Genomic DNA, 19,113 nt, shown 5'->3' with positions numbered 1-19,113 from the left:
GAAGTGTCTAAATTTCATTTCTACATGTAATTGAAAGTTTCACTGAGGTGAGCTGCCCACCACCTTCTGAGGGTCACTCTTCCTCTCCCTGGTCATGAGGGTTATTTTGGTGGAAAAATCAGGAAGCATTTCCTAAAGTGATTCCTTCTTCTAAACCAAGTTCCCAACATCCAATCGCACAGCTGAATTAGCTTCCCCTTACTTGCTAGTGCATCACAGATCCTTGGTAATAAAACGTAAGTCATTGGGACCAGAAACCCTCCTCTGCCAAATGGTCCAGTTCTTGAAATATTTATCTTGGCCACAAGGCCATGCTCAATAGCAGCAGAGCACCACAGATGACACAGCTCTCATGTCAGTAGTGAACAACAGCTAAGATTTACAAATTAATGCTGCTACTGTTCTTAAAGTCGCTTATGGCTGTTACTTGACTGTTAAGTTACATAATGACAGACTGTGTCTTCTTTAATATCTACCTCAGGCAGCTTTTAAGAGTATTACACACACTGTGATATTGAATAGACACTTGACAAAACAAGTTTACCACAACCACACATTCAAATCATTATCTTGCAGAATTTTAATTCAGTGATAAGGCAACCAATTTCCTATGTATAATAAGGTAAACTTCAGTACCACTTCTAGATTAAAATGAATGCTTACTCTGGAAATTCCCTGGATGCGTAATGGTTAAGACTCAGCACTTACACTGCCATGGGCCCAGATTCAATCCCTGGTCGGGAAACAAAGATGCCACACAGTGCAGCCAAAAAAAAAAAAAGAAAGAAAGAAACTAATGCTTACTCTTTTCTGTCATCTCAGTGCTCGTTAGGTCCTCTGTCTTCTTGGAGTAATGTCTTATACTGATGCCAGTAAGCGTACTTAGAAACTGAATTTCTGATTCTAAATGTCCAAGATGACTTCTCAGATCTTTTGACAATTCCCATCCTTCAGAATCTGCTTGGTATGTTTCTCGAAATGATTTTCTAAAAAGCAAATACCACAAATAATTACTTCAATTAAGAAACCACTAATAAGTGTTTCAACTAGTATTTATAAATTTCTTCAAACCATTCCCATTTTATCCTTCTTACTCTCTTCCCATTGAAACTAGTAAGATTTTTCTTAAAGCCAGTAAGATTTTTCTTAAAACCAATGTGGCTACTAACACTGCAATCATTAATCTCAATATAAAACAAACCTAACCAAGTTATAATACCATTTTCCTACATATTAGAAACAGATATAAAATAAATTGTAACAGGAGTACTTTGTAAAATTAAAATGTCTGTTTAGGCTGGAATATTTAAAGTGTTCCAACCTAAATGTCTGATATCCCAAGATGCCTCAAACTATTTTAAAAGATATGATGAACCTAAAGACAAAATAAATCATCTAGCTTCAACTTCTAAAACAAGTGAAGTATCACAAAGCATTTTATACTCAGAAAGAGATTCTTGCGAAATTGAAGAGTATAGAGGTAAAAATTCCAAACAAATAACGAATAGCATAATCTCTAAACAACACTGTAATCAGATATTCTGCACTGAAAACATAGCTCTGTTTTCCTTGAAAAAAGTAAAATTTCAGCAAATAATCGCATTAAATGATATTTTATTTTTTGTAATCCTTTATTGCCATCATGCTATCAGCCACATTCTACACTGCTGACTTCCAGTATCTTAAACATGCTTTCCTTTCCTTCTGGGGCATGATTATCCTGATTCTCATTTTATATCTTGGGTCTTCCACTGTCCCTGCTTTTTGTCTCCCGTGTTAGAAGAAAACCCTAATACTCTTGCCTCTGCTCTTCTGAATATGCATTCTCTCATTCCAGAAGAATATCTGGTGATTAATCTCAGCTCTTTTATGCCAGTAACTCCTAAAACACACCTTTAATCATCTCTTCTTCCTGCAAGGTAGATTTAACTTGATAAAGCATCAAATGTTTTCTTCTTCAAATTAGTTTTTCCTTCAAATTTCCCTACTCTTGTTAATGATAAAATCTGTCCCCTGCTATAGCAGGTTCCATTTCTTGAGGGTCACCCTTGCTCTATTACTCCTCTCACATCTGGATCTGAGGTCATCTTTTCTGCCCCCCCACATAGCTATCCCTCCTTTTCTAATTCCACTACATTAGCCTATGTTCTTATGACCATATACCATGTCTATAAAGAATAACCTAACTGTATCTTCACACTCATATTTCAAAACTTGTATAAAGCCTGTAGAAATTTTTTAAACTTTGTTTTAATGCTAATTTAAAATATCACTATAAGTATATTCTATGTCATCTGAGAGACTACAACATGCTCTTTTGTATTTGCTTTTTGAAAATTAAATAGATAAAGCTAATGAACAAAAGAACAGAGATAATCTTTATATAAATGAGTTCCTTCCAAGTGAATACTAAACAATGACAGAGCAAACTACGGATGAAAATTTCAAGGTATTTCCAACAGAGCAAACTGATAAGAGAACTAAGTAATCACACTAAAGGACAGATATGCAGAACTCAAGAAAGAACTTGTGGCTGAGAAATGGAAAAATGGGGAGTTATTGTTTACTGGGTACAAAGTTTCTCTGTGGGACAATGAAATCATTTTAGAGATGGATAATGATGTGATGGTTGCACAACAATGTGAACTAAACTATATACTTTAAAAGGGTTAAAATGGTAAGTTTTATGTTATGTATATATTACCACAAAATAAAAAGATAACCTGTATATTCTCATTCATAGCAGTAATTTACTTTGAGCAAAACATCACTGGTCCATTACAATTAATGATGCTATTCTGAATGAATTGGGGATATGGGTTTTATGGTTTTGTAGTTTTATTTATTATTTGCAAATTTGTCTTAGTAGCATATTTTTTTTTGCCCAAAATTAGATGTTCACAAGAAGATTTTTTTCTTTAAAAGCAAATCTACACAAGACTTGAGTTTAAAACTCAATGATCGGGGCTTCCCTGGTGGTGCAGTGGCTGAGAGTCCGCCTGCCGTTGCAGAGGACACAGGTTCGTGCCCCCGTCCGGGAAGATCCCACATGCGGCAGAGCGGCAAAAAAAAAAAAAAAAAAAAAAAAAAAAAAAACTCAATGATCTAGGATTCTATGAAGATGGCGGAGTAGGAAGCACCAGGAACCTATCTCCCCAACTAGGAAGCAATTGCAGTGGCGGAATCTGTCTGATATAACTTTTTTGGAACTCTGGAGACTGCTGAAGGCTTGCAACTTCATGGAGAAGGCTTAAACGTACGTTACAGTAAATCGTGGGCAATTTCAGCTCTTAGCACAGTAGTAGCTACCCATGCCCCCTCCAACAACATGGCAAGCAGCTGTGCACACGTTCTTGGAGCCACCTGCACACAGCTTAGGGGAGCAAGAGTGGGCAAAAAGGACTCTGTCCCCCAAATATTGAGTATCTGTGCTCCAGTTGCTGATTGCGGCTGCTGATCACAGAGAAGCAGACAAAGAGGAGGGTAGTCACTGCTGCAAGCCCCTACCCTCTGGCTGAGGTAGCATTAAGAATATTTAAAGAGCTGTTGCTTTTTGTTTCCCACCATCATTTTTGTCTTTTCTTTTTCAGGAGTCAGACATTAAAGACTAGGACATGAAAAATCAAACTAAATATGTGGGGAAAATTAGAAAATGATTGCACATACCCAAGTAAAAGCTCAGAAAAGACATAATTAGACATTAAGTTTACACTTCAGGCTGATTCTCAGCACACAGACAGCCTACAACAACAACAACAACAAAACAACCTAAAACAATAACAAAAAAGTGCAAACACTGGGGAAGAGGGGAGAGAAATCTGATTTCCAGAGTTACCACATTATTAAATTAAAATGTCCAATGTTCAACAAAATATCACAAGGCATACAAAAAACAGAAAAGCATGGCCCATTCAAAGAAAAAAAATATTCAGAAGAATCTGTCCCTGAAAAAGACTTAATGGCAGATATATCAGACAAAGACTTTAAAACAGAAGTCTTAAAGATGCTCAAAGAAATAAAGGAAGATGTAGAGAAAGTTAAGAAGACGATTTGTGAACAAAATGGAAACATCAGTATAAAGACAGAAAACCAAAAAAAATTCTGGACCTGAAAAGTACAATAACTAAAATGAAAAATTCACCAGAGGAATTCAAAGGCAGATTTGAGCAGACAGAATAATGAATCAGTGAACTTGAAGATAAGACACTAGAAACGGAGACTGAGGAACAGAAGGAAAAAACACTGAAGAAAAGCAAACAGAGCCTAAGGGACAAGTGGGACACAACCACAAGGACCAGTGTATGCATTGTGGGAGTACCAGTAGGAAAAGGGGAAGAAAGACTATTTGAAGAAATAATGGTAAAGGGCTGCCCTGGGGGGGGCGCAGTGGTTAAGAATCCACCTGGCAATGCAGGGGACACAGGTTCGAGCCCTGGTCCGGGAGGATCCTACATGCTGCAGAGCAACTAAGCCCACGTGCCACAACTACTGAGCCTGCGAGCCACAAATACTGAGCCCGCATGGCACAACTACTGAAGCCTGCACACCTAGAGCCCGTGCTCCGCAACAAGAGAAGCCACTGCAATAAGAAGCCCGTGCACTGCAACAAAGAGTAGCTCCCGCTCGCCACAACTAGAGAAAGCCTGCATGCAGCAACGAAGACTCAATGCAGCCAAAAATTAAAAAAAAAAAAAAAAAAGAAATAATGGTAAAAAGTGTCCCAAACTTGATGAGAGACATGAAGGCTAACATTCAAAAAGCTCAACTAATTCTAAATAAGATGAACTCAAAGAGGGTCACAATGAGACATAATCAAATTTTCAAAAACCAAGGGTAAAGAGAGATTTTGAAAGCAGCAAGAGAAAAGCAAATCATCACATATAATGGATCCTCAATAATATAAGAGCAAATTTCTCATCAGAAGTTTTGGAGGCCAGAAAACAGCGGGCCAATACATTCAAAGTGCTAAACGAAGAAAACCATCAACCAACAATCCTTCTGGCAAAATTTTCTTTCAAAAGTGAGGAAGTGGGACTTCCCTGGTGCTAAGACTCCGAGCTCCCAATGCAGGGGGCCTGGGTTTGATTCCTGGTCAGGGAACTAGATCCCACGTGCTGCAAATAAGAGTTCACATGCTGCAACTAAAGATCCTGTGCTCCGCAACTAAGACCCGGTGCAGCCAAATAAATAAATATTTTTAAAAAAAAAAGTGAGGAAGAAATCAACACATTTTCAAATAAACAAAAGCTGAGGAAGTTTGTTACCACTAGACATGACCTCCAAGAAATGCTCAAGGCAGTCCTGTAAAGTAAAATAAAAGTACACTAGACAATAACATGAAGCCATGTGGAGAAATAAAGATCTCAATAAAATTAGTATATGGGCATATAAAATCTACTAGTATGGTAACAATGGCTTGTAACTGAACTTCTTTTCCTACATGATTTAACATTTTAAAAAATTATTAGTCTGAAGGTACTATAACTTTCATCTGTAACTCCATGTTTTCTATAAAATTTAAGAGTGAATGCATTTAAAAGAATTATTAGTTTATGTTCAGGGGTACAAAAGTATTAAGATGTAATTCTGTGACATAAAAAAACAAAAACAGTGGGGATGGAGCTGTAAGCAGGCAGAATTTTTGTATGTTACTGAAATGAGGTGTGTATAAATTCAAATTAAGAGAGTTGTAACTTTAGCATATTATTTATAATCCCTCTGATAACCACAAAGAAAACAGCTAAAGAATGTTTATCAAAGCAAATGAGAAAGAAATTTAAGCACTTCTCAAAAGACAGAAATGCAGGAAATGAGGGACAAAAGAGCTTAAGGGCACACACAAGAAAAACAAAGAGCAAAATGACAGAAATAAATCTCTCCTTATAAGTACTTATTTAAATGTAAAGGGTTAAATCCTCCAAACAAAAGACTGAGTTTGGAAGAACTGATAAAACCACAGGCTTCAACCATATGCTGTCTATAAGAGAATCACTTCAGATACAAAGACTAAAAGTGAAAGGATGGAAAACGATACTCCATGCAAAAAGGAACCGAAAGAGAGCAGGGCTGGGGATACTAATATCAAACAAAATAGAGTTTAAGTCAAAAGAGGTTATAAGAGACAAAGAAAAATATATATATATATTAATGAAAGGTTCAATACAGCAAGACATAAAAATTATAAACATTTACAAACCTAATGACAGATATCAAAATACAGTTTTCCTTCAGTATCTGTAGGGTATTGGTTCCTTGACTCACCACAAATACCAAAATCCATGGATGCAGAACCTGTGGATATGAAACCTGCAGATACAGAGCTGACTATATTTCAAAGCAAAAACTGAGACAGTTGAAGGGAGAAATAGTTCTACGTTCAAAGTGGCTACATAAGAGGATGAATTCACCCTCCTCCCATAGTCACACCAAATCTACACGTACATATGAAACAATTTTCTCTGAAAGAAACCCAAAAACTAGCTGAGCAGCTCCTACACATCAGGCAAATGAGAAAAAGCCTATGTTGAAATGGATAGTAGAGGCTGAGACACAATCCACATAAAAGCCACCTGTTGCACGGCAACCCACAATCAAGAGGGACTAACAACCCCGACCTGCTCCCTGAGGAGTGAAAGGTGTGAACAGCACAGCTGGCACCCCAAATTTTAAGACCAGCACCTGAGAGGCCCTAAAATAAGCCCCTAAAATATCTAGCTTTGAAAGCCAACAAGCCTTGGGTCCATGAGATTCACAAGGCTAAAGGGCAGCAGTCTCCAACCTTTTTGGCACCAGAGACCAGTTTCATGGAAGACAATTTTTTCACAGACCGGGGCGGGGATGGTTTCGGGAGGATTCAAGCACATTACATTTATTGTGCACTTTATTTCTATTATTATTACATTGTAATATGTAATGAAATAATTATACAACTTACCATAATGCTCATACGAGGTAGAGCTCAGGCGGTAATGTGACCTGTGGGGAGCAGCTGTAAATACAGATGAAGCTTCACTCACTCTGCCGCCACTCACCTCCTGCTGTGCAGCCCGGTTCCTAACAGGCCACAGACCGGTAGTGGTCCGTGGCCCAGGGGTTGGGGACCCCCACTATAGGGAACCGAGAAACAGTTCTTAAAGGGCTCATGCATGCAGACTCACCTACCCCGGAACCCAGCACAGAGGCAGCCAACAAAAAAGCAACCAGTGTTTCTGTTTAAGAGGCCTACTTCCTTACTTTAAAGCTTTGGCCTGAAGACTTCTAATTTAACATCATACAAGAGCCTACTTAAATACCTCCAAAGAAAGAGGCCAGAGCATCATCTTTGTACTCTCTCTGTCTTACTCCATATCACCAGTATCTCCTGGAAAGGAGTTTGTGCACTCTTTGGAACCCTGATTTTTGTGGCTGCTGCCCAGTTGGACACCTCTTATTCACTGGGCTCTGGCAGTCAACAGAACTTACAGCAGAACTTATTGTGGGTCCCGTAGCACTGTAACAAAAGGAGAAATAGTTCTTAAATGACTAATGGCCCCAGGGCACAGTGGAGATATAGCAGACTAAAATGCAGGCCTAATCTTACTGTGAAAGAGACAAATAAGCTTGTCTTCAGAACTGGAACCTGAGTGGCAGGCTTATCATTAAACACACATTCAGGGCCCAATTACAATCCTCTGCAGAGACTGAGGAGGCCAGAGGATGCTACCCTTCATGTTTTCCATCTGACCAGGCCCCAAGTCATCAGTGTCTCCAAGACAGGGGCTTGTGCACCCCAATTGTTGTGAATGCTGTCCAGAGGACACATCCCTTTATAGCCTGGCTCTGGTGGCCAGCAGGGCTTATGTTCACGATTTCGAAAGAAAAGTAACAAACAAAGAAACACTTCTTACCTGGCTATTACCAGGGCTCAGGGCAGAAGGAGCAGTCTTCCCTCGAGGTATATTTGTGTACTTTAAAAGCTCCTCCCTGGGGGCTTCCCTGGTGGCGCAGTGGTTGAGAGTCCGCCTGCCGATGCAGGGGACATGGGTTTGTGCCCCGGTCCGGGAGGATCCCACATGCCGCGGAGCGGCTGGGCCCGTGAGCCATGGCTGCTGAGCCTGCGCGTCCGGAGCCTGTGCTCCGCAACGGGCGAGGCCGCAACAGTGACAGGCCCACGTACTGCCAAAAAAAAAAAAAAAAAAAAAGCTCCTCCCTGAGCTTCTTCTTGCCAATCAGCCTGAATCTACCTGCTGACTGAGAACCTCCCTTTTGCGACACTGACAAGTCTTGAGGTACCCTCAACTACTGGGAGCAGCTAAGAATAAATAGACTGCTTGGACAACACCAAGGTTTGAGAGAAAACCAAGACAGAGTTGAACAATAAAGTTCATCTACTACACGAGGTCACTCTTCCAAGACTGCAAGAGAGGGCTGTTTTATCTAATACATAGAAACAAACACAGAGAGTCAAGGAAATGAAGAAACACAGGAATATGTTCCAAATGAAAGGACAAGATAAAGCCTCAAGAAAATACCTTAATCAAATGGAGGTAAGTGATTTACCTTATAAGAAGTTCAAAATAATGATCATAAAGATGCTCACAGAGCTCAGGAGAACAATGGATAAACAAAATGAGAATTTCAACAAAGAGAGAGAAACTATAAGAAAATACCAGGTAGGGGTCATAGACCTGAAGACTACAATAACTGAACTGAAAAATTCAATAGAGGGGTTCAATATCAGACTAGATGAAGCAGTAAAAAGGATCAGTGAACTTGAAATTATGGCAATGTAAGTTATCCAATCAGAACAGCAAAAAGGAAAAAGAATGAAAAAGAAAAAAAGCTAAAATAGCTTAAAAGACTTATGGGGCAACAACAAATGGACCAGCTTTCAAATTATAGGGGTCCTTGAAGGAGAGGAGAGAAAGGGGCAGAAAACTTATTTGAAGAAATAATTGCAGGAAACTTTCCTAACCTGGGAAAAGAAACAGACATCAGATCTAGGAAGCATAGAGAGTACCAAATAAGAGGAACCTAAAGAGACCCACATCAGACACATTAAAATTAAAATATCAAAAGTTAAAGACAAGGAGAGAATCTTAAAAGCAGCAAGGGAAAAACAACTTGTTATGTACCAGGGAACCCCAAAAGACTATCAGAGTTTTCAGCAGAAACTCTGCAGGCCAGAAGGAAGTGGCATGATATATCCAAAGGCTGACAGATAAAAACTGCCAACCAATAATACCCTACTGGCAGAGTGGTCCTTCAGAATTAAAGCAAAGATAGTCTTCCAGACAACCAAAAGCTAAAGGAGTTCATCACCACCAGATAGGCCCTACAAGAAATGTTAAAAGAACTTCTCTGACACAAAAGGTCAATATGTAGAAGCAGGAAACAAGAAAGTATAGTTCTCACTGGTAAAGGTGAATATATAGAAGAATTCAGAATAATCTAATGGTGCAATGGTGGTAGGTTAATCACCTAAAAGCTAATATGAAGGTTGAAAAACAAAAGTAGTAAAAACAACGATAAATACAACAATTTGTTATGGTATACACAATATAAGAAGACCTAAATTGTGACATCAAAAACATAAAACATTGGGGGAGGGAGTAAAAATGCAGAGATTTAGAATGTGTTAGAACTTAAGTTATTGTCAACTTAAAACAGACGTTATAAACATGTTTTATGTAACCCTCATGGTACCCACAGAGCAAAAAGCTACAGTAGACACAAAAAAGATAAAAAGGAATCTAAGCATACCACTATAGAAAATCACCGAATCACGAAAGGAGAGAGCTAGAGATGAAGAAAGGAGCAATGGAATTACAAAACTTCCAGAAAATAAAATGGCAATAAGCACACACCTATCATAAATTACTTTAAATACAAATGGACTAAATTCTTCAATCAAAAAGCACAGAGTGGCTGACTAGATTTAAAAACCAACAAAAGACCCATCATGCTGCTTACAAGATACTCACTTCAGATGTAAGGACATACACACTGAAAGTGAAGGGATGGAAAAAGATATTCCATCCAGATGGAAACTAAAAGGAAGCTAAAGTAGCATATTTACATCAGAAAAAAAAGGCTTTAAGACAAAGTTGTAATAAGAGACAAAGGTGGTCATTATATAATCATAAAGGAGTTAATCCAAGAGGACACAGTGGTAAATATTTATGCACCCAATATAGGAGCACCTAAATGTATAAAACAATATTAACAGACCTTAAAGAGAGAAATAGACAGCAATACAATAGTAGGGGATTTTAGCACACCACTTACATCGACATGTAGATCATCCAAAGAGAAAATCAATAAAGAAACATTGGTCTTAAATGACACATTTAGACCTTAAGAACTTAACAGACATATACAGAATATTCCACTCAAAAGAAAGACTACACATTCTTCCCAAGCACACAAGGAACATTCTCCAGGATAAGCCATATGTCAAGCCACAAAACGAGTCTTAATAAATTTAAGAAGACTGAAATTATATCAAGCATCTTTTCCAACCACAATGATATTATACTAGAAATAAATTACAAGAAAACTAGAAAATTCACAAATATATGGAGATTAAACAACATCCTACCGAATGACTGAATGAGTCAAAAGAAAAATCAAAAGAGAAGTAAAAAAGTACCATGAGACAAATGAAAACAGAAATAAAACACACCAAACTGTGGGCTGTAGCAAAAGTCATTCTCAGAGGGAAGTTCATAGCAATAAAAAGCAGTAACAAAACATCTCAAATAAAAAACAAATGAAGCCCAAAGTTAGTAGAGGGAAATATCAAAGATCAGAGAAGGAAAAGAATGAAATACAGCCTAAAAAGGTAATAGAAAAGATCAAGGAAACCAAGAGCTGGTTAGTCAAAAAGTAAAAAAATAGACAAAACTTTAGCTAGAATAATCAAAAAGAGAGAGAGAGAGAGAGAGAGAGAGAAGACACAAATAAAATCAAAATGAAAGAAGAGACATTACAACTGACACCACAGAAACACAAACGAAACCACTCACGTCATAACAAAGTATGAAAAATTATATGCCAACAAACTGGACAATCCAGATAAAACAGAAAAACTTCTAGAAACATAGAACAAGACTGAATCATGAAGAAACAGAAAAACTGAGCAGACAATTAATAATAAGGAAATTGAATTAGTGTTTAAAATCCTACCTACAAATAAAAGTCCAGGACCAGATGGCTTCACTAGTGAATTCTACCAAATATTTAAAGAAGCCAACCAATCCTTCTCAAACTCTTCCAAAAAACAGAAGAGAGGGAAAACTTACAAAATCATTTTATGAGGCCTTTACCCTGATACCAAACTCAGACATGAACACTACAAGAAAAGAAAATTATAAGGCCAATATCCCTGATGAACATAAACATAAGTCCTCAACAAACCATTAACAAAGCTAATTCAGCAATACGTTAAGCAACATACACCAGGAACAACTGGGATTTAGTCCAGGAATGCAAGAATGGTTCAAATCTGCAAATCAGTCTGATACACCCCATTAACAGAATGAAGGATAAAAACCATGTGATCATCTCAATAGATGCAGAAAAATGTCTGACAAAATTCAACATCCATTTATGATCAAAATTCTTAACAAAGTGGGTATAGAGGAAATTTACCTCAAAATAATAAAGGCCACATGACAAGTCCACAGCTAACATACTGAACAGTGAAAAGCAGAAAGTTTTTCCTCTGAGTTCAGGAACAACACAAAGGATGCTCACTTTCACCACACTTATTCAACATAGTAATGGCAGTCCTAGCCAGAACAGGTAGACAAGAAAAAGAAATAAAAGGCACTCAAATCAGAAAGGAAGAAGTAACACTAAGTATTTGCAGATGACATGATATTATTTAGAGAAAACCCCAAAGACTCTACCGTAAAACTGTTAAAACTAGGAAACAAACTAGTAAAGTTGCAGGATACAAAACCAATACAAAAATCTGTTGTGTTTCTATACACTAATAACAAACTATCAGAAAAAGAAAATAAGAAACCAATCCCATATATAACTGCATCAAAAAGAATTAAATACCTAGGAATAAATTTAACAAAGGAGGTAAAAGACCTATACACTGAAAATTATAAGACACTGAAAAAAGAAACTGACAAAATACTAATATTTGAAAAGATATTCCATACTCATGGATAAGAAGAATATTGTTTAAATGTCCATACTACCCAATGCAATCACCAGATTCAATACAATTTCTAACAAAATTCCAATAGCATTTTTCACAGAAATAGGAAAAAATCCTACTGTTTGTATGGAACCACAAAAGACCTGGAATAGCTAAAGAATTCTTGAGAAAGAACAATCCTGGAGGCATCAAAAGTCTTGATTTCAAACTAGATTACAAAGCTATAGTAACGAAAGCAATATAGTATTGGCATAAAACAGACACATAGATCAACAGAAGAGAAAAAAAAGCCCAGAAATAAACCCATTCATATATGGTCAATTAATTTATGACAAAGAAGCCAAGAATACACAATGGGGAAAGGACAGTTTCTTCAATAAATGGGTTGGGAAAACTGTACAGCCAGAAGAAAAAGGAAGAAGGAACCACTATCTTACACCATACACAAAAGTTAACTTAAAATGGATTAAAGACCTGAAACTATAAAAATCCTAGAAGAAAACATAAGCAGTGAGCTCCTTGACATTGGTCCTGTCAATAATTTTTTGGATTTGCCACGAAATGTTAGGCCAGAAAAGCAAAAATAAACAACAAGTAGAAGTACATCAAATTGAAAAGCTTCTAGACAGCAAAGGAAACCATCAACAAAGTGAAAAGGAAACCTATGGAATGTAAGAAAATATATGCAACTTATTTATCCCCTAAGGAGTCAATATCCAAAATGTATAAGGAACTCATACAACTGAATAGCAAAAATCCACATACAATCTAAAATGAGCAAAGGATTTCAACAGACATTTTTCCAAAGAAGACATACAGAAGGCCATGAGGTACATGAAAAGGTGCTCAGCATCACTAATCATCAGGGAAATACAAATCAAAACAATAAAAAGACATAACCTCACACTTCTTAGAACGGTTATTATCAAAAATGCAAGAAACAACAGGTGTTGGTGAGGATGTGGAGAAATAAGAATACTTGTGCACTGTTGGTGGCAATTTAAATTTATGCAGCCACTACTGAAAACAGTATGGAGGGTCCTCAGAAAGTGAAAAATAGAACTACCAGGGAAATTGACAGTAACACAATAATAGTAGAGGACTTAAACACCCCACTTTCACCAACGGACAGGTCACCCAAAGTGAAAATAAAAAAGGAAACACAAGCTTTAAATGACACACTAAACAAGAGGGACTTCACTGATATTTATAGGACATTCCGTTCAAAAACAACAGAATACAATTTCTTCTCAAGTGCTCATGGAACATTCTCCAGGATAGACCATATCTTGGATCACAAATCAAGCCTTGGTAAATTAAAGAAAACTGAAATCATAACAAGTATCTTTTCCGACCACAATGCTATGAAACTAGACATCAATTACAGGAAAAAACTGTAAAAAATACAAACACGTGGAGGCTAAACAATACACTACTAAATAACCAAGAGATCACTGAAGAAATAAAAGAGGAAATCAAAAAATACCTAGAACAAATGACAATGAAAACACAACGACCCAAAACTTATGGGATGCAGCAAAAGCAGTTCTAAGAGGGAAGTTTACAGAAATACAATCCTACCTCAAGAAACAAGAAAAATCTCAAATAAACAACCTAAACTTACACCTAAAGCAATTAGAAAAAGAAGAACCAAAAAAACCCAAAGTTAGCAGAAGGAAAGAAATTATAAAGATCAGATCAGAAATAAATGAAAAACAAATGAAAGAAACAATAGCAAAGATCAATAAAACTAAAAGCTGGTTCCTTGAGAAGATAAACAAAATTGATAAACCATTAGCCAGACTCATCAAGAACAAAAGGGAGAAGACTCAAATCAATAGAATTAGAAATGAAAAAGGAGAAGTAACAACTGACACTGCAGAAATACAAAAGATCATGAGAGATTACTACAAGCAACTCTATGCCAATAAAATGGACAATCTGGAAGAAATGGACAAATTTTAGAAATGCACAACCTGCCAAGACTGAATCAGGAAGAAATAGAAAATATGAACAGACGAATCACAAGCACTGAAATTGAAACTGTGATTAAAAATCTTCCAACAAACAAAAGCCCAGGACCAGATGGCTTCACAGGCAAATTCTATCAAACATTTAGGGAAGAGCTGACACCTATCCTTCTCAAACTCTTCCAAAATATAGCAGAGGGAGGAACACTCCCAAACTCATTCTATGAGGCCACCATCACCCTGATACCAAAACCAGACAAGGATGTCAGAAAGAAAGAAAACTACAGGCCAATATCACTGATGAACATAGATGCAAAAATCCTCAACAGAATACTAGCAAACAGAATCCAACAGCACATTAAAAGGATCATACACCATGATCAAGTGGGGTTTATTCCAGGAATGCAAGGATTCTTCAATATATGCAAATCAATCAACGTGATACACCATATTAACAAATTGAAGGAGAAAAACAACATGATCATCTCAATAGATGCAGAGAAAGCTTTTGACAAAATTCAACACCCATTTATGATAAAAACCCTGCAGAAAGTAGGCATAGAGAGAACTTTCCTCAACATAATAAAGGCCGTATATGACAAACCCACAGCCAACATCATCCTCAATGGTGAAAAGCAGAAACCATTTCCAGTAAGATCAGGAACAAGACAAGGTTGCCCACTCTCACCACTCTTATTCAACATAGTTTTGGAAGTTTTAGCCACAGCAATCAGAGAAGAAAAGGAAATAAAAGGAATCCAAATCGGAAAAGAAGATGTAAAGCTGTCACTATTTGCAGATGACATGATACTATACATAGAGAATCCTAAAGATGCTACCAGAAAACTACTAGAGCTAATCAATGAATTTGGTAAAGTAGCAGGATACAAAATTAATGCACAGAAATCTCTGGCATTCCTATAGACTAAGGATGAAAAATCTGAAAGTGAAATCAAGAAAACACTCCCATTTACCATTGCAACAAAAAGAATAAAATATCTAGGAATAAACCTACCTAAGGAGACAAAAGACCTGTATGCAGAAAATTATAAGACACTGATGAAAGAAATTAAAGATAATACAAATAGATGGAGAGATATACCATGTTCTTGGATTGGAAGAATCAACATTGTGAAAATGACTCTACTACCCACAGCAATCTACAGATTCAATGCAATCCCTATCAAACTACCACTGGCATTTTTCACACAACTAGAACAAAAAATTTCACAATTTGTATGGAAACACAAAAGACCCCGAATAGCCAAAGCAATCTTGAGAACGAAAAACGAAGCTGGAGGAATCAGGCTCCCTGACTTCAGACAATACTACAAAGCTACAGTAATCAAGACAGTATGGTACTGGCACAAAAACAGAAAGATAGATCAATGGAACAGGATAGAAAGTCCAGAGATAAACCCATGCACATATGGTCACCTTATCTTTGATAAAGGGAGCAGGAATGTACAGTGGAGAAAGGACAATCTGTTCAATAAGTGGTGCTGGGAAAACTGGACAGGTACATGTAAAAGTATGAGATTAGAACATTCCCTAACACCATACACAAAAATAAGCTCAAAATGGATTAAGGACCTAAATGTAAGGCCAGACACTATCAAACTCTTAGAGGAAAGCATAGGCAGAACACTCTATGACTTAAATCACAGCAAGATCCTTTGTGACCCACATCCTAGAGAAATGGAAATAAAAACAAAAATAAACAAATGGTACCTAATGAAAGTTAAAACTTTTGCACAGCAAAGGAAACCATAAACAAGACCAAAAGACAACCTTCAGAATGGGAGAAAATATTTGCAAATGAAGCAACTGACAAAGGATTCATCTCCAAAATTTACAAGCAGCTCATGCAGCTCAATAACAAAAAAACAACCCAATCCAAAAATGGGCAGAAGAGCTAAATAGACATTTCTCCAAAGAAGATATACATATTGCCAACAAACACATGAAAGAATGCTCAACGTCATTAATTATTAGAGAAATGCAAATCAAAGCTACAATGAGATATCATCTCACACCGGTCAGAATGGCCATCATCAAAAAATCTAGAAACAATAAATGCTGGAGAGAGTGTGGAGAAAAGGGAACACTCTTGCACTGCTGGTGGGAATGTGAATTGGTACAGCCACTATGGAGAACAGTATGGAGGTTCCTTAAAAAACTACAAATAGAACTACCATATGACCCAGCAATCCCACTACTGGGCATAAACCCTGAGAAAACCATAATTCAAAAACAGTCATGTACCAAAATGTTCATTGCAGCTCTATTTACAATAGCCAGGAGATGGAAACAACCTAAGTGCCCATCATCAGATGAATGGATAAAGAAGATGTGGCACATATATACAATGGAATATTACTCAGCCATAAAAAGAAACAAAATTGAGTTATTTGTAGTGAGGTGGATGGACCTAGAGTCTTTCATACAGAGTGAAGTAAGTCAGAAAGGGAAAGACAAATACCGTATGCTAACACATATATATGGAATCTAAGAAAAAAAAATGTCATGAAGAACCTAGTGGTAAGACAGGAATAAAGACAGAGACTTACTAGACAATGGACTTGAGGATATGAGGAGGGGGAAGGGTAAGCTGTGACAAAGTGAGAGAGTGTCATGGACATATATATACTACCAAACATAAAATAGATAGCTAGTGGGAAGCAGCCGCATAGCACAGGGAGATCAGCTCGGTGCTTTGTGACCACCTAGAGGGGTGGGATAGGGAGGGTGGGAGGGAGGGAGACACAAGAGGGAAGAGATATGGGAACATATGTATATGTATAACTGATTCACTTTGTTATAAAGCAGAAACTAACACACCATTGTAAAGCAATTATACTCCAATAAAGATGTAAAAAAAATGTAACAAATTAAAAAAAAACTATATTAAATCCAAACACCTTGGACTCTTCCGACTTTCTCAACTTTATCATTGAGGAGACTCAGGTTACATGGATACTCTACATACTATCCTGACCCTTACTGTGGCCAAAAATAAGCTCAAAATGGATTAAAGACCTAAATGTAAGGCCAGATTTCCTTACTGGCCCCCTTATTGCGGCCAGTAAGGAAATCATCTTTCATCATGGTGCTTACTCAAACTTTCTGAAATGCATAAAATCATCAACGGTCTAGTTAAAAAGCAGATTCCAACTCAGTAGGTCAGGATTGGGCTGAAATCTGTATTTCTGTTCAACCCAAGTGATGCTAAAGCTTCCAATCTGTGGAGCAGCCCTGGAGTAGCAAGCATTCTGATACATTTACACACTCACTTGCAGAGGAACATATTTGTTCCCTGTTCACCTACTTCCCTCTCCCTTTTACTAGTTACAGCTTCCTCTACCTTCATGATCCCTTCCAACATGCCTGCAAACATTTTCTTTAGAACTCCTCCTTCCCAATTTCAACCAACTCTTGTCCAGTTAGTTCAGGAAAATCTTATTCTCTCTGCATCTATGTCAAATTAGAATTGACTAAAAAATGAAGAAAGTTTCTGCTTTTCAAGCAGCTTGCAAGCTTGAGACAACAGGTACATAATTAACTGTCATGGATCCCTTCTCTCCTTTTCCAGTAAGCAAAGTGCCTGGGCTTTGAAGTTTGATTTTTGGGTTCCAATCCAGCTCTAACACTTACCTTCTCTGAGACTTCAGGCAAGCAACTTAATTTCTCTGAGCCTCAGTTTCCTAACTCTAAAACGGTGTTAACAACAGCACCTAACTCAGAGGATTGTCGTAGGTATTAAAAAGAGATGATGCACATAAAGACGTTTGCATCTCTCAGTCTAGCACTTAGTAAGTAATTAACAGACCATGGCTATTGGTAGTAACAAAGACGTCATGATGCCATCCCTCTATGGTAGACGGCACTCTTCAGTTATTTCTATTAGTGCATATGGCTCTGTTCGCCTTTAAACAGGGAGTTCCCCCACTTGCTTTACAGGGATGCTTCCCCTCCTGCAGTATATGACAATCACCTTCGCAGCTTCTGCCAAATTCTCCTATAGACTACATTGCCTACTCTTCTTTATATCAACTTATTCTTTTACCTAAATTATTTCTCAAGGGAAATTTCGTATCACTACCGTAAGCGAAAAATCAGTATCACTTGCCACAGTTAGGTGACTCATAAAAACAAATACCATGAAACCAGAGTTTTTAAATTCCAACTAGATACTGCTGCCCACTAAAGGCAAGATTGCTAAGGAGATAAGCAAGACTTTCACCTTGATAGTTACGAGCATGAGAAGAGAACACCTTGAAATGAAATGAAACACCTTAAATGAAAACACCTTCCCCATGAGTGTGATTAAATCAGTTAATATATGGTAATATGTTTACAACGGGGTCCACGCGTGTACTCATCACTCTCAGCCCTGTTGGAAGAGACAGATAACGAGTTCCCGCCCACGTCTGGTGCTCGGGAAAAGTCTGTGGGGAGGTCCGGGGCGCCTGGAGTAGAGATCTTCACCCTTCCCACTGGGCCTGAGGAAGGCCACGTACCGAACTCGGGAGGTGTCTTCCCCGGGCGCCGGCGGCTCCACGCACGCCCGCCTCAGAGCGGTGATCTCGGCTTCCAAAGCGCGAGCCTCAACCAGCTGGGAATCCATTAGGCCGCGCTGACGGGAAGCTGCCTAACAGAAGCGCGCCACGTCCTGCTCTTCAAGCCTCGCGCGCTGCTGGCGTGAACCATCCCGGAACTCGGCGGGGGAGGCAGGGGAATGACGCGCGATTGTCGAGCTTATAACCCGCGCTCGCAAGCATCCCAGGCTCATTGCCATCCCTGCTTACTTTTCCACATTCGTCCCCCAGCAGTCCCTACGCTTCAAGAGAGTTGACTCCCTCGAACCCAAAGCCCGAGGGCATAACTACCCACCCCGACCTGGTGCCGCCTTGGAGCAACCAGGACGAATATGTCACATTAGAGGAGGTTCCGGGAGCACTTAAGGGGGGAGTCTCTTTATTTTTCTTC

General features: G+C 38.1%; 1 protein-coding gene across 1 annotated transcript in view; it reads right to left on the bottom strand.

Moving 5' to 3' along the window:
* The window catches only part of CENPP (centromere protein P), a 225,726-nt gene extending 206,690 nt beyond the window's left edge, over positions 1 to 19,036 (bottom strand). The window contains exons 1-2 of the mRNA XM_079927568.1: positions 18,645 to 19,036; positions 805 to 986 (exon numbers count right to left, since the gene is read on the bottom strand). Coding sequence (XP_079783694.1) covers positions 805 to 986; positions 18,645 to 18,751 — 289 coding nt within the window. The 5' untranslated portion in view covers positions 18,752 to 19,036. The remainder of the gene's footprint in view (positions 1 to 804; positions 987 to 18,644) is intronic.
* Positions 19,037 to 19,113: the final 77 nt, after the last annotated feature.

Source organism: Stenella coeruleoalba, assembly GCF_951394435.1.
Source record: "Stenella coeruleoalba genome assembly, chromosome: 7".
Taxonomy (NCBI): Eukaryota; Metazoa; Chordata; class Mammalia; order Artiodactyla; family Delphinidae; genus Stenella; species Stenella coeruleoalba.
The sequence above is the reverse complement of the archived record's forward strand: the minus strand, read 5'-3'. Positions and strand labels throughout refer to the sequence as shown.